Source organism: Haemorhous mexicanus, chromosome 2, assembly GCF_027477595.1.
Source record: "Haemorhous mexicanus isolate bHaeMex1 chromosome 2, bHaeMex1.pri, whole genome shotgun sequence".
Lineage (NCBI taxonomy): Eukaryota > Metazoa > Chordata > Aves > Passeriformes > Fringillidae > Haemorhous > Haemorhous mexicanus.
The window spans coordinates 44,657,645-44,675,095 of NC_082342.1; the positions used below are offsets into that span (position 1 = coordinate 44,657,645).

General features: G+C 39.4%; 1 protein-coding gene across 1 annotated transcript in view; it reads right to left on the minus strand.

The window, feature by feature from the left end:
- TRPC6 (transient receptor potential cation channel subfamily C member 6) overlaps positions 1-17,451 on the minus strand; it is a 77,605-nt gene that overhangs the window by 15,637 nt on the left and 44,517 nt on the right. Inside the window, exons 2-6 of the mRNA XM_059838604.1 lie at positions 15,272-16,046; positions 7,303-7,488; positions 5,282-5,446; positions 3,263-3,476; positions 1,268-1,495 (exon numbers count right to left, since the gene is read on the minus strand). Of these exons, the coding sequence (XP_059694587.1) occupies positions 1,268-1,495; positions 3,263-3,476; positions 5,282-5,446; positions 7,303-7,488; positions 15,272-16,046 (1,568 nt within the window). The remainder of the gene's footprint in view (positions 1-1,267; positions 1,496-3,262; positions 3,477-5,281; positions 5,447-7,302; positions 7,489-15,271; positions 16,047-17,451) is intronic.

The window sequence follows — 17,451 nt, forward strand, 5'->3', positions numbered from 1 at the left end:
TAATTTAGTATCTAGAGAAAAATACCTACTAATGGTAAGAGAGATGTGGTGGTCTTGAGAGTGAACACAAGTCAATAGTCCTTCATTTTTTCCTCCTTTGGGCAAAATACCTTCTAGGACTTCCCAAATATCCCAAGCAAGTTTCTTAACTTTTTCATCTCTTACTGGTAAAGAGTGTGGATTGAGAAATATTAAAGAAATACAATAGAGTCTCTGAGCAAATAATATATAAAAGATATACTGGCAAAATAGGTTTATGAACTTCCTGCATCTCATTGCTCAGTTCTGTCCCTGCATTACAGTGCATTCCATTCAAAGCTGCACCACCACAGACTGGTTTGCAGGACAGTATTGTATATTTGAACAGATTAAAATGATCTAGAAAAGGCGTGGGTGACAGTGAATTTATTTTGGTATTACTTCATCTCAGTGCTGTCTAGAACAGTCTACAAAAATATGTACAAACTTAGCCAGGGGAACTATGATCCAATAGAGGAATCAGAAAATCACAGAATGTGCTGAGTCAGAAGGGACCCATGAGGATCATCAAATCCAGCTCCTGGTCCTGTGCAAGACCATCCCCAGGAGTCACACCATGTGTCTGAGAGTGTTGTCCAAATGCTTCTTCATCTCAGACAGGCTGGTGCTGTGACCTCTTCCCTGGAGAGCCTGTTCCAGTGCCCAACCACCCTCTGGGTGAAGAACCTTTTCCTGATATCCAACCTAAACCTGCCTCAGCTTCAGGCCATTCCCTTGAGTCCTGTCACTGCTCACCACAGAGCAGAGATCAGTGTCTGCCCCTCCTCTTCCCCTCACAAGGAAGCTGCAGACTGCAGTGAGGTCTCCCCTCAGTCTCCTCCAAGCTGAAGAGAGCGAGTGACCTCAGGCACTCCTCATACGATTTCCCTTCAAGGCCCTTCACCATCATCACTGCCCTCCTTTGGACACTCTCCTATAGTTTAATGTCTTTTTTATGTTGTGGCACCCAGAACTGCCCCCAGCACTGAAGGTGAGGCTGCCCCAGTGCAGAGCAGAGCAGGACAATCCCCTCCCTTGCCCAGCTGGCCAGGCTGTGCCTGATGCCCCCCAGGACAGGGTTGGCCCTCCTGGCTGCCAGGGCACTGCTGGCTCATGCTCAACTTGCTGTAAGGATAAGAAAGAGAAGCAGTGGGAATTTCTTCAGTACTACATTGTAAAACAATGGTATTGGAGACTAATTAAAAGAAAATCAGTTTGTTTTGGCCCAATAAGTGTGCAATCAACTCACCCAAGGTGTAGTATTTTATGTTGGGCTCCAGTGTTGGACTTGTCAGATCTTTCATATTTGCATCAACGATGTTCTGGGCTCTGGAAGCATGCCAAAATGCCATAAACCTTGCTATAAATGATGCTGCAAAAATTGCTAACATACCAAAATCAAGCATATTCCATAACTCAAAGAGGTATTCCTTTGGACCTTGAGACCAAATTTCTTTACATTCAGACCATATCATGCCTGTATAAGACAGAACAGAGAAAACAGTGAGCACACTGTTTTATTCTTTATTCTTTATTCTTTATGCTTGTTTTATATTTTTATTATATATAGGACATGATCTTGGTTGCAAAACTACTTTGATCAGTGGGAGTTTGAACACAAAATTAAATCCTTGGACTGGCAAATTCATAAAGATTCTGAGACTGCTTTCTCATCTGAGTAGTAATAACAATCTTTCAGACTGCTTTTTCCTGTAAAACTACAAAAGCTTTCCAAGAGAGGAATGGGATGTGAGTATTACCATCTGTTACAGACACAGGATGAGACAAGAAATGCAGAAATGCTCTGGCATGAACATACAATGGTGGTAGAGCTAAAGCATAACTCAAAATTTCTTATTTGCCATTTCCCTGGCTACACTCTCTCTTATATATGTGACAAATGATCACAAAAAGTAAGACTCAGACCTAATCCTTCTTCAATAGGAGAAAGGTATCTGTTAGATTCCTAACTGCCCCATAGTATTAAAATGAAAGTACATTATCAGATTATGACAGCTTTTTTTTATTGTAAAAATCCTTTTTTCTTTTCAAGGTAAAATTTATGTAATTATGAAGCAAAATTCTAAAGAGTTAATAACTGAATGGAATAATGTCACTAATTTTTTCACTTATCAAATTGAAAGCACTTTTCATCATTTTCAGATAAGGACAATAATAATGTCAATTACAGTACCTAAATTCAATGTCACATCTCTATGCATGAATCAATTTTTCATAAACTGCCTTATGCATGACACTGATACAAAAATAGATTAAATTAGTAAAGTAGAACTTCAAATTGAGAATTTATTAGTTACTTCTTTATTACCAGATGAAAATATTGATGTTTATAGACTTTGGAAACAGAAGTGCTATATTCTTCCTAAAATACAAAATTATAATAATTTATAAATAGTTTTACAATTAAAAAATTACTGCCAAGGTTTTTTAAAGCTATAAGAATCAGTTGTTATACAAATTTCAATCAGAGGGAGATCATAAAAGCAAAATCCTTTAAATGCATAAGCCCTTCAATGGATAGCTTGAATTAAGCTCTTTTTACTGACATAACTAACAACCAGATCCTTAAAATATTTGGGCATCCAAACCCTACTGGACTAAAAGGTAGTACTCTTGTAAGTACGAATTTGACAGCTAAAATGTTTTGGAAGGTCTGTGCTCAAGTTCTGGTGCTGAAGAGTTCCAAGTCACCAAGGTGAATGGGTCAGCTCAGAGTACTGCTCATAGCACTCATTTCATTCCTGTGTTGGGATGGAAAACACCTACCACCAAATCTCTTCAGGGATCTATATTCTTCTCTTTTGTCACTAATTTATTCAGCTAAACACTATTAGTTCTGCAGGCATGCTTGCAAAATACAAGATTAACTGGACACAAAAAAGTCTTGCCTCATCAGGTAAAAATCTTTCCTCCTGGAAGCTCACACTGGGACTCAACCACCCCAAAAACTGGCAGACACTTTGCTTTGATATTCATAAAACTGAATTAATTAATCTTCATATAACATACATAGATTTCACCTAACTACTTAGTCTGCATGTTTGTAACCAACTAAACACATGAATCCTGCTGCCATCTAATAAAAAACACAAGGCCCATGTGGGAATGCAGACAGCTGAATAATTTCCCTTTGTTGCAGCTTTTACACAAAACATTCAAAGGAAAGGGTTCAGTTGGGTTCAGCTTCACTTGTAATCATAGCAATTTAAGCAAAAATTTTTACCTACTACCCAAGAAATAATAAGCATCTCCATCCATGAGAAACAGGATGTTTTCATCCTAAAAAGCTGTTTTACATTGTCTGTTGTTTCATTAGGTCGGAGTTTGGTGCCATCAAACCTGTCAGCTGCATTCATGACCAGCAGACCAAGAAAAATGGTGAAAGAGGCTGCATGGGCTACAAACTTCATGAATGGTCCACGCATTATCCTCCCCAGCTGCAACAGAGATTAACAAACACAAGGATATTGCACTGATGATTCCAAATAAAACATATATAAAAAGAGAAGTAACACAGATAATCATATATTTCAATAATACAAAGAAAGAAATATCTGAAAATGTTTATATACTATGATGCCCTGTTCACAGTCATCTTTAGAAGTTTCTATTGATTTGCTATTTTCAGAGGACTAATCCATCAGTTTAACTTTTAGGTTATCAGCGATAGATTAACAGTGAAACTGAAATGAAAAAATAATAAAATATGCATTTTCACACAGTGATTTGAAATAATGTTTTAATTATTTTGTGCATCCAAGTCTACTATAGATAATCAAGAGACAAATCTATTACAGTTGGTGAATTTTTTAATATTAGCCAGCTTCTTTGTGAGGCAAGACAGAAAATAAGATTTTGACACACGAAAAGCATTATCACTACGAGTGAATTATGAAGAAAAGAATTCCCTTTCCTGACTGATGTGATACTCAATTTAGCACAGTTATTGTGCAGTTTTCCCAACTTATTTTCTTTTTTTGAAAAAGTCGTGACACCTCAAAAGATTATATTTGTAGTTCTGTAGAGTCCTTATTTCCTCCTGACTTGTACAAAGAAAAAGTTCTCAGCTTTGTAAGGACTACGAACAACTTAAAAAATAGTTTAGTGCAACACTTTAAAACCTGAAAGTTTCATACAAGCTCACATAAGGTTGAACTTTTAGCAATTCTTTATTTTTGAGAGCTCCTATATTAATATTAAAAGTCTTAGCTTGTCCACTTGGTTGGCAGCTGCAGAAAAGTACTTTTTAATTTTAGACTGACTGCATTTGTATATGACAAATAAATCATTGAAAGAAAATAGCAAGAAGATAAGTCACTGCTACAGCAGAAATTCAATTACTGAAATGTGTTGTATCAAGGCATTTCAAGAGAAAATTATTCATAAAACCCCTAGTCATAATACCAAAAAGTGAAAATAATGCAACTGATTTTTATTGTCTAGATTGAAAGAGATGAAAAAATATGGCAAAACATAAAAGGCTACAGAGTTCAACCTGCTAGAATTGTGGCTCTCATACTGCAACATGGTGAATAATCCTTATAGGAGGCCATTTGTCCCCCTAACATACTTTCAAGGGAAATTTTCCATTGGTGTCCACTCAAAAGGGATACTGGCCAGCTGAAACAGGGGTTCAACACAAAGCTCAGTGAGGTCAGAAATTGCAACCCAACTTTATTGGAAAGGTTTTCCATGCTGTATATAAACCCAACCAGATATATTGGTAGCACCTAATCCCACACAGAGCATTGCAAGTGAATGCAGGGCAGGTTGCACAACTTCTCTGAAGACCTCATGAAATATGATGAATACTAGCACTGTCTTGACTTTTATAGAGTTATTTTTGATAATGAAAAAGAAAATTTCTTTTCAGGCAATTAGAATCAACCCAGAGCTTGAGCTTAGTTCACATCTGAATTAATGGAAAATGACTATCCTCTGCATCTGCCTGCTAAGGCAAGAACTAAATGAAAACCTGTTTTACTGGTTTACAAAGTAGGATTTCCTCAATGTAACACTTGGTTGACCACTGTTACTTAGTTTACTTCATATTGCAATTAACACAACACATTTGCCTGTCTTAATTACAACTGCCTCAACGTGCAACCTTGCATCCATTCCATTCTAACTTGGCTTTAAAACAGCCTGTTTCTGAAGAGCTGTGTAAGTGTGTCTTTGTCATACAGGAATCTACATGCTGAAGGATTTATTAGGAGGCCCTGGCAAGGCTTCCCAGGCTGACCTTACTGCAGGGAGCAATCCAATAGGCCATGGAGAGGAAGGGCAGTCCAACTGCAACCGCGAGGACAACCAGAAACTTCACTGCCATCGTCTGCTGCCGCAAACCCGACAGATTCTCGTACCAAATGGAGAGGAGCTGCTGCTGGCAGTTTGGATGTGCTACAAACTAATAAAAAAAGAAGAGCACAAAAATGATACTGCTTTCAAAATAACTTCTCTTAAAACACAGCAAGAGGAAATGGATTAAGAAGGCTGGAATAGTGAAAATGCAGCTTAAATCCAAAGGAGCATTTACAGGGGCATAGGAAAAACTATTTTGATAAGCCAAATCTCCAGCAAAATGGTATGTTGTCATCAGCAACAAATATTTTAACTTAAAAACTTATTTATGAGCACTCTGTTCCATCACAACCTATTAATTTCCTCTAAGGCTAATTTATCTGGGCAAACTCTAGTTGTTTCTGACATTTATAATTTTAATTTTACTGCTTCAGAAATTCCAACACTTTGAGTCTTCTGTTCTGCAAAAAACTCAACACAATCTTCATTTGGGAAAGAAATAATATATCCTATTTTCACATAATTAACACAGAAAATACCTTTTTTTCAGCTGGCATGAGAAAACAGCTGTCACATATGCAGGAAATCAGATGAGGATTACTTACAACTTGGTTCTGGAACCATTTGGACAAACTGCAAAACTGAGAAGTCTGTCCTATAAGGCTCTTTGTGTCCTCTGGACAGTATAAGAAGCACCTTACAAAGGTAGATGTTAAAAAAATTGTAGATTCTTGTGCACTGTACATTTTTAAATCCAAATCTATAAATAAAATAAAAATTATTTGAATGTAGTATTTTTTTCTAGGTCCATTCCCTATACTTAAAAGATGACTGCCTGAAGGTACAAGAAATGTCTTTATTGAGATAAGAGAAAGTGTTGCAAGAAAGTTCACATGTGCAGAAGCACTAAGACCCAAACAGTAAGAAGGACTCAAGCTCAATGTAATCTGTTCTCTTCAACAGCTGTTTCAGCTCTCCTTAGTGACTGTAGCTTGGCAAGTGTTTTGCAGGTTGTGTTCATATATTGGTTCAGACAAAATGGGTTTTTGTCTTTTCTTCCCTGAATCAACACATAAATACACCTCACATGTAAATTTTTGTGTGTCCCCCAGGGATGTGAACTCAATTTCTGTAAAAATTTAGGGTAACAGGCTTTTGAAGTATACTTTTTATCTGTGTCTTCTTGATCTTTGGCCACACAAACTTCAAATCTCCCTGGTTGACACAAGTCACCTAGAATTTTACAACCTATATTAGCCAAGACAAGTTTCCTGGGAAATTTCAATGTTTATGCAGCTACAAACTCAGCTGGTTTTACTGAGCACTATTCAGATGGAGAGCAGAGTATTAAACTGTCAGTAGAAATGAAAGCAAGCCAAAGAAGGGACAACAATTCCTGTAGCTGGCACTGCCTAAAGCCTGCTTTCTCCTGAATTAAGAACCACAGTACTAATATTCCTAGGTTGTGCCTCTGATCCCTCTGTACAGACACAAACAGTTTCTGTGAGACATGCAGTTTCTCCAGGTTTGCTCAAATTCCTGAGCAAGACACAACAGCTTGACAAAAATCTGTATCAATACTTATTATGTAGTGCACTGGTGTGCTATTCTCCAGCTTTTATTAGATCTTACATTTTTCAGGCTTCAGAAGGAGTCCAAAATTTTTCCATCTTTTTTCTTTAAAAAACAGATTTAAAATAAAAATATGTATCAAAAACTTTTGCACATGGCTACACACTGTTTTAGAGTCATTTGCTCTCATGCTTATTGTGAAACCAGTATTCACCTTAAATATCTGCTTCTTGTTCATATTGCAAACAAGGATTCTTTAGATTGTAAAACCACTGTACCCAAAGGGCCCAAATATTTCAGTGTCACAGGCTACCAAAACATAAAATTTAACAAAAGCATAATTTTATACCACCATCATGACACGCCTGTTTGACCAACAGAATTACTTACTTTTTTAACTTCGTACTTGATGGCGAGTTTTAAGCGGCTGAGGCTGGGACGACCATGCTCTCCATTATTATGGCTCATCTCTACATCTCCATTCAGAATAGCTTCCACTTCTTCTGTATTTCTGCATAAATCAAGCAGTCCAACTACAAAATCTTTGCATTGCATAGACAGTTTCTTGTAATCATTCTAGAAAACAGAAGCAGAAAGAAAAAATCTTGGTGTTTAGATCCAGCATGAGAGAAGAAATTCTACATTCCACCTACACCTCTGTGAACATGAATAGCTTCTTTGCATCTTGTTATGCTTTTTTTCCCCTAAATGTTCAAGGAATGGGATTCATCTCACCTTGGTTGTCTTGCACATCTACATTATCAATTTTCACACTTGAGTCACTCGTCTAGACATGCTTTAGAGGAAATTAAAGTAGAAAAAAAAAAACCAAAACATTTTCAGAAACATCGTATGACACATTTTAATGACCAGTTGAAGTCGAGATGTATAGCACAGGGGAAATTTTTCTATTCACTGTTGCAGAAGTCTAGAAAAGATGTAGAAAATTGCACTGTAGAGATTTCAATTGGCCAAGATGAGCATCCTACGCAGAAAACATCTAAAGAAATTCCCAACCTTCTTCAGAATTGCATAAATATACTGAAATTTCTAAGGCTTAGAATTATTCTTGTAAACTTTGTCTTTCCCCTTTGCCAGCATCTATTCTAGCTTGCAAACACAAGGTTTGATTGCTGTACTTCAGCAACACTGCTAGCAGTGGTACAGCTTGTGTGGTGATACCACATCTCTGACTGCAGGTCTGCTCTAGCTCAAGGACCTCTCAAGAGACTTCAGCACATGGGCCAAAATGTTGCTCTTCAACTGCAGCTTCAGTTGCTTACTGCTTTAGCTAACAAGTGTTGTCCTTGGGCACTGTTTTCTAAAAGGCAGAAGTCAAAACAGAAATCAGTATTTTTTCATTGCAACCTGCAGTTCATTAACCACTCCTTACAGGCAGCATAAAAGTTGGGTATAGCTGGGATTTAGGTATAGATGTGTATCTAAAACTAAAAAATCTCACAAGAGATTCAATCACACATATGTCAACCACTTCTGCTGTGACTTTTGTGATTTTTGCCCATTTTAATGTCTAAAGATGATGAAATTACTTTAGAATTTTTCCTAAACAAAAGAATGGAAGAAACCTCCAACCACCCCACACCACACAGGACTGCTCATGTAGTCTCTGTGGCATGTTCAAAGTAATTTTCTACAAAAGCTTTTATCACATGGACACATTTCCCCTTCTCCCAGTCTGTTCTTCAGGGTATTTCCCCTTCTTCCACTCAGTCTCAAGTTAGCCCCCTCTCTTTAAATACTTCCTTCATACTGACTGCCATTGAATGCATCCAATACTTCATCTTAGAAGAGAATGAGCACACAGGACACCCTAATTTCCTTGCCAAGGGTGTACTTCATGCATCTTTGTGCTTTATTACCCACATTACTATAATAACAGTTTATTACTTGGATATATTAAAGGATTGCATCCAAGTTTTACACTTCACTTTGCTTAGATGGATACAAACATTCACAGACAAATATTTACAGACATCTACATAAAACTGCTAGTGATTTATTTTTTTAATAATATAACATAAACAAGGTAACTCAGATCTCTCATAAGAGCAAAAGGCACTTCAATGCCATTTATCCACAAAGACTACAGAAGCTAAATACTAAAATTAATAATTTCCTGTCATTCTGAATAATTTATTGTTTCATTTTTTTTCCTCTCCATTCAGATGAATAACAGGAGATTTTAACCAAAATCCTAACTTCTGGCACTACAGAAAGACATTTTTTTGAAAGTAATACTTCACCTTTTGTTTGGCTTTCATTTTTGTCCAGAAGCTAAAAATCACTATTCAGTATTTTCAACACATGAATTTTCTCTTCCAAATAAAAGGAAAATTAGCCATTTCAAATTCACAGACAAAGGAGAAACAGAGGCAACTACGCACTCTTCCAACCTGCTATTTGACCCTTGAATACCAATATAAAAAAAAACAACTTTCAATAAACATAAGAACAATATCCTTTAACCTTCATAAGAACTTATGAAGCATTGTAATATATTTGTATGTGTGTTTTTTCTGGTAGAAGATAGGTACATGCATCCACACTCACACACACTCTTCATCAGGACTGTCCAGCTTAAGTGACTGACAGGGGACATGGAGTTTCCAAACTGTATGTGAGGAGATCATTACTCTACAGGGGAATTATCCCTTCTGAATTATGTTTGTACATAGTACCACAGTATATTGGCACTGTACATTCATCCATAAAATCCATCTGTTTATTTTCTCATTTGCAAATGCAATAAAACATTTGCCCCCTCCCATGAAACACCATGACAGTTGTGACCAGTGGTGTTAGCTGAGATGAAAAGTTCTCAGCAGTCAGGTTATGGCAAATGAGCTTTGGGAAATTGAGCACTGCCCATCACTCCCTCCACCTCTGCTGTGGCACAGGAAAAGTCAGCTGAAGGCAGAACAAAAATGAAATGACAGCAAAAATGATTGATATACTCTTCAATGTGTCTCTGTCACACACACAAATAAAGGTCCCCCTCCCTGGGTCTCACATGTCTCCTACCATTTATGTGAGCCAAGGGAATGGGGCAATTTGTTTGGCTTAACTTATTTTCAAAAATGGACAAAGGCATGGATAATGAGTTCTCCTTTACTGCATGTTGTAAAGGTAGTGATTTTTAAAAAATCCCACTCCTGAGAAACTTTAGGTGGTAGTTAGAAACTAAGTTATCCGTGGAAGCTTTAAAAAGAATCAGCAATGAATTCTGCAGTAAAGCTTTATTCTCTGCATGTGACAACATTGGCTCAAGGCTCCTCAGAAGTTTAGGAAAAAAAACCAAATTGTGCCAAATTTCACAACACCAAGGATGAGGGAGCAGTACTAGCTGCTCCCACCTGCAGAAGGGAGGTGATGATTTGTGGTGAGCACTATGGGGGATGAGGAACTAGGGGTGAGAGTGAGAGTGGCACTGCTTACCAGAGTCACCTGCCCTTAATGCAGCAAACTGTCTTGGGGTGCCAAGCAAGGGAGCAAGCAGGCTCTCACCACTCTGAAAACCTCAGCTGACCATGCCCTGCTTCACCTCTGACCATGCACATGAGACCACAGCCAGGAGAGCAGGAGACCATCACTACAGCTGTATCTCCCAGAAGAAAGAATCTTTTTTCACACAGTCCCCTGTGACCTGTCACAGGCTCCTGCTGCCCCCCAGACTGTGCCTGGGATGAGAAAGCTCTCAGGATGCAGGATGACACTGAGCCCCATGGATGGGATGGAGCAGTGCTCCACACCATGTCCTGGCTCTGCTCGGTGAACTGTAGAGGACAAGATCAGAAATATGGACAATGCTATACTAGAACTTAGGATTTCAAAGTGGGATGTAATGTTGAATTAGTTGTCACAGCAGGTAGCTAAATACATTTCCCTTTCAAAGGTGGCCCTCATGCCTTCAGTGCTTCACTCCTTCTCTAACTAGTGATGTTACTTTTTCTTCAGGAAAGCTGACAATAGCTGTAGTGAAGATGGGGGTCCCATTTCTGTAATCGGGGTTGTAAAAAAAAAAAAAACCTAGAAAATTAAACTTTTGAGATGGCAAATTGAATTTCACTTCTCATCAGAAAAGCAAAAAAGCAAGTTCGGACAATCTTATTAGGGGGATTAGGGAGTACCTTAAAGAAAACAGTAATATATCTAGGTTTAACTTAAAAACACATTTTCTATTTCATCCCTTTAAACAATAAACCTGTCAGTTGCTATTGTAGTTGCAGTGGACTTTATAATAAATGCTAATCATATCCATTTTGAACAGCACTGGGCCACAACTGTCCCTCTCAAAACTTCTGGCCACATCTCTGCAGAACAACATTTGTCATATATCATCTACCTCTTTATGTAAATAGTAAAGATATTAGCTCTTAGATGGGCAAACCACTGAGATGACAGAAAACATGAACACCATCTCCAAAACTAAAAATATTCTACATAATATCAAACTTTGTAAAGCTGCACACTAAGCCATATCCTACACGTGCACTGAGGCAATCCCAAGTGCAAGCATGAGCTGGGCAGAGAACAGATCAAGAAAAACCATGAGAAGTAGGACTGGGAATGGTGTGGATGAAAAACCCAACATGAGCCAGCAAAGCCAGACTGCAGCCTAAAGAGTCACCTGTGTCCTGGGCTGCATCCAGAGCAGCGTGGGCAGCAGGGCCAGGGAGGGGATTCTGCCCCTCTGCTCTGCTCTGCTCAGGAGGGGATTCTGTCCCTCTGCTCTGCTCTGCTCAGACCCAGCTGCAGTTCTGCATCCAGCACTGGAGTCCCCAACATAAAAAAGAGGTTGCCTGGTTGGAGCAAGTCCAGAGGAGGCCAACAAAGACAATCAGAGGGCTGGAGCACCTCTCCCATGCAGGCAGGCTAAGAGAGATGTTCAGCCAGGAGAAGATGAGGCTCAAGCGAGACCTTATAGAACCTTCCAGCACCTAAAGGGGCTCCAAGAGACCTGGAGAGGCACTTCAGGAAAAGGTCCTATCCTGGCAGGACAGGACCAGAGCCAATGTCCTTAAGCTGAAGGAGCATAGGTTTAGACTACATATTAAGAAGACATTCTTTACTTTAAGAGTGGTAAGGCACTGGAATAGTTTGTTCTTAGAGGACTTTCCATCCCTGGAGATGTTCAAGACCAGGTTAGGGGGGGTCTGAGTAACCTGGTCTAATGGAAGGCACCCTACCCTGGCAGTGGGGTTGGAACTAAATGATCTTTAAGGTCACTTACAATCTTAACCATTATATGGTTCTATGACACAAAACTAAATTAAATGGTCTTCAGAAATACCTGGAGATTTCAGAATTACTTAGGAAGCTTGAATTAGCTATTTGTTTGGTACAGAAATACTTCTACGCTGTGCTTTACATGTCTATCCAGTTATTCTTCCTTCAGAAGTAATCTCCTTTTTTCTGATTTTACTCCTAATAAAGTATTTTTCTCCAAAACACTCTTAAATAATGCAACATTTTTAATACCTGCAACAATATACATGTAATGCTGGATGACACTGCTGCAGAGGTTTGTAGAAAAAAAGGGGTTTATTCCACAGAATAATGGATTCCCCTGACTGTGGCATTTCTTATTTTGTATGAATCACAGTTTCATGGCCAGTGTTCTCTCTAATATTAGAAGAGATAAGCAATTCATAGGACAGTCAGAAAACAACCAGCATCACAGTTTAGCACTGATCCTTCCTATTGCCTCTGAGGAACACCTGGAAATTATCTATGTCACTGGCTGCTGTAGGCAACCACTTGAAAGTTTCCCTGCTACAATACCCTATCAGAAAGCTCAGCTCTAATTTAGGTAAGATTTGAAATACTTTAAATGGCCCAGGCTAACCCTAGGTGGAGCTAAAGATTTGCCATGTCCAGCTAACCTATGCAATAAAAATATACTTGTTTTGATTACACTAACACATGTAAAGCATTTTTGCCAAACCCACACTTTTAGGCAGTGACAACACTCTCCAAATTATTGTAGCAAACTCCTGAAATAAAGCAAGGGTAACATTTTTTTTTAGATTAATTACTGCAACCAGGGATAGAAGCTTGCAGGAGTGCAAACAAGCCCAGACTCAGTAGAGCTGACAGCCTCCATTTCTTGTAACTTTTAAACACTTGCACTGCCTCCCCTGAACTTAAGGCAGGGTATTTTGCAGTCAAGTCTCTGGCCTGACTAGATATTGTAAATATCACTGCTTATCAATAGTGTAAATGTCAAGTCTCATAAATTCAGTTATAAATGTACTTCACAGTCTTTTAATATTTATCCAAAACCACTACATGGTTTTAGTATCTATAAAAACATTCCCAAAAGACCATATGTTTCCAGCTGCCCACTCCTGGTGAAACCTTAAGTTATTGGAGAGTTAAATTTCCACACTGTCTTGTGCTTGTGCTCCTCAGTGTTCCTATTCCACTCCACTCCACTCTATCCAAAGAGTATGCATATTCCCAGCAGAGCCTGGATGATTAATGCCCAGCAGTATGGAGCTGCTTTGTCTCTCATCTCCTGTTTCTGCTGAGGGACAGTATACAAAATCTGTTAAAGTTCTTTTTACAACACTACACTAGAAGGGAAGCTCTCATTTTGGAGAGAACAACTGAGACAAAAGAGGAACTGGAAAAACAGAATTCACCAAAGAAGGACCTCCTCATGGCACTTCAGAGCTGGCTGCAGAAGCTTGTTCTGTGACCCAGCCTACTTGGGTTCTCACCTGTGTGCTCCATTCCCTGCCTGGTGGTGCCATGGACAGGTACTGTCCTCCCACTCATCTCACTGATTGTGTTCTGCAGCATTTGAAGGGCACCTCTTGCTGGCTGCTCCAGATGATGAGTTTACTTATCTTTATAATAATCATAGCTTATGTCATTCCAACTGTGGTAAAGGGATCTATACAGTTCCTACAAATCAGACATGCTATTTAGCTCAACATAGCTGTGAACTTAACAGGCTGCACTTATGGTTTATGAAAAGCAGTTTTTAGTTCTGTTCTAAATTTGCTCTGCTTTAAGTTAATCAAGTCCTTTTGTTGCCATCAGCAGCTGCTAAAGAGAAAGAAGTATGTGGTTTCAATACTCTTCACTGAACTGCACATAAAATCAGTGGATGAAATCTCAGCCCACTGAGGTCCTAAAGGTTTCTGCCAAGGACTTCATGGGGCAGATATTCATTCTCTGCAATAATCTCAAATGGTCCTCCAGCATTTTGGTTTTTTCTCCTTCCCTCCAACTTCAGCAGTTCAGCTGCTGTTTTTAAGATCACCTTGTACATTCCTCTTCCTTATTTTCCCTTTCTTATAATAGAGTGGTGCCACCTATGAGCACAAGTCCAGGGGAATTCATTCAGAACTGCAGCACCTCAGCTCAGGTTGGCTGAGTAGAGACAGGCTCACAGTTTTGTGAACTGTACCACTGTCAAGATTATTGTTAAATATTGATCATGCTAACTTCAAACACTTGCTAACACAATGTAGGAAATTATTCTGTCACACCTTTGGAAGGATGTTGATCTCCTGCTAGTGAAGTCTATATATATTGCTCTGTCACAGGATCATCTGCTTTCGACAGGGTCCCATGAGGCAAACCCACGCTAAGTGATTGCAGCTAACCCAGGGCATAAATAACATTGGCAATGTTTGCACAAGGCCTGACTTTGCATTTACTGACAGATAAAACCTTACATTCTTACTGCCTTAACTCATGCTTCAAGAGTCTGTGGAGCCTGGGTCTCAGCTATTAATATTTTTTTTCAAAAACAAGCATTTTATGAAATACGTTTATGAAAACATTTCTATGTAACACTGAAAAAGCCTTTTAACTCCACAGAGTTTACATATAACTAAGCACAAAAAACTAAGAAAGAGGAAGAAGTGAACAGAAATAACAGAACAGCACATTAAAAAGGGGGACATTTATTTAGAATCCTCCTCATGAAGGAATGCAATACACTGTAAGTATGAAAGCTCCAAGTCCGAATACGTGAAACTAAAGAGAATGCACGAGGGTTTGATAAAAACATGCAACTTGTCTGTCATAAGTGACTAAAATGTACCTCTTTAGTCTCCTCTTTCCCCTGCCCTAAACCAGCTTCAGCCATGGGTTTGAAGGGCCTCCTTCACCCTCCTGCCTGGTAGGAAGTAGAAAATTAGTTCATTGGCACATTCTACATGAGCAGCATGAATTACAATTGGCACACAGCAATAAGACATTCACAAAGATTTAAATCTTCCACTCAGTAAAAAACTGTATCTTTTCCCACATTATATCGCTGATTTATGAAGGATAAAGTCTGCAGCTCCGCGTCTGCCAGAATCAGCATCCCCCTACTCACCTTGAACTCTTTTTCAATGTTGGCAAGCACAGCCAGCTCATTGCTGAGCTCTAAGGCAGTCATGACAGGGTCCTCACTGGACAAAGACAGGTAAGCAGGGCTGGCCAGGCCTTTGTAGGCATTGATCCTGGACCTAGAATGGCTGAAAGAGTCATGCTTCTGTTTCTGGTTGCACTCGCCGCACTTGCAGAAGTAGTCGTGCGGCCTGTCGATGCGGGCCCCCTTCCGCAGCAGGGTGTGCACGATCTCGTACTCGTGGCAGTGAGCCGCCAGGATGATGGGCGTCACGTCGTGCGAGAACCGCGTGCCGTCCTCGTCGTACGCGTAGAAGTCGTCGTGCTGCAGCTCCGACTGGCTGGGACTCAGAGCCAGCCTCTTGCCCTCGGCAAACGCAGGGTGGCTCAGGATGGCCTCCACTATCCGAACGTAGCCCTTGCTAATGGCCAACAGCAAGGCGTCCCCCACCCGGGCCAGGTTCTCCTTCTTCAGCAGCAGCTCGGTGATCTCCAGGTGCTCGTTGGCCACCGCCAGCTGCAAGGCGTTCTGCCCCATGTAGTCCACGCAGTTGACGTTGAGCGAGGGACATTCCTCCAGCATTTTGCGAACCACCGGGATATTTCCGTACTCGGCGGCATCCAGGAAGCGCTCCTCCTCCAGGGAAAGGCTGGTGGAGCGGTCATTGAACATGTAGGCTGGCCCCCGGCTGGCCTGCCTCCTGCCCTTCTCCCGCAGAATCGTCTGCCGCCGCAGGGCCAGTCTGTTCTCGCTGCCCCGGCTGTGTGCACACAGAGAAATCGTTAGTTCTGCTATATGCAAGGGCATTTTGAACAATAATTAATAAAAATATCCTAATTCTTTATCTGCTGTGTATTTTGAATGCAGCACGGACACCAGAAATCCTGCCTTCGATGCTTTTTGTAACCACCGTTACTAGAATACCTGAGAATCAGTAGCCAGCTACGTTCTATTTCAACAAGAATGAAAAGCTGCCATCAGTCATCGTTTAAAACCACCCTTTTTTTCCTTATTTGTCCTCCCAACTCAGAGTGAGAATAAGACACACTGCAGAAGGAGTCAGCAGTCATGGGATGGGAAATGAGGGATTGCTCAGGACAGCAGGGCACACAAAGATGAAAAATGCCTAAATTCCCTTTCTGCTTCCCAAAAGCAGTCAGGCTGACTTCCCTTGCTCTTACTCTCCCCACTTCAGCAACCATCTAACTTATATTTTGGTTCTGGTTTCTCCTCTTCCCCCTGCTGATGCTTTTCTGACATCTATAATGGAGTGCTCAGGCATAACTGCATCTGGACAAGATAAAAGCACATCAAATACATTGTATGGCATCTCCTACATCCCATCTCTGCCATTCTTTTCATTATTTCAGTCCATAACCTTGATATGCTATTTATACCTTCGCTCAGGGGCTTGCCAACAAATCCTGCTAATTCTTGATTCATGATAGCTCTGAAATGTTGTCCAGTCTGCTACTACTGAAATCCTCAGCCATTTCCAACCATAATTATTAAATACCTCATTAATAATTATTTAGTCATTATTATAAAGCGAACATGGCAAACTTAAGTTTTCTGAGAATTGCTACAAAATATGCTACATTCTCTTTAAAAAGAAGGAAATCTAATTCGCTAATTCTATCTTATTTTTTCAGCCTATTAAGATTCCAATCTTCAATATTGATTAAATTGCAAATAATTTTCTCTTCTAGAATTACTCTGCTAAACTACTTAATATTCCCCACAATGTCATCTTTTTTCTTTATTGAATAGTAATAACGAATTACTATTCAATAGTAATTATTCTTTACGTGCATATCCTCAAATACACTTCACTACATTCAGTATTTCCCACAAAAAATAACCATAATCAATATTTTGTTCATTAAATATTTAATGAATATGAATTTAAATTTCAGTTTAAAAATTAGTCCTTTGTGATTCAAAATTTCTTCACAAAAAGTAATATTACAAGGTATTTATTCTAGGTTGTTTAGATTTAGCTTTAGTATAAATTTCTTTTCTGCTTCTTGCCTTCTCTGTTCTAGAGATACAGTCTTCTGCAGCACTGGAAATACTTGAAATTTCCAAAGTCTTAAATATAAAAGGATGATTTTTCTGCAAGGTAATAATAGGTATGGAATGTGGAATATATCACAACTGACAAC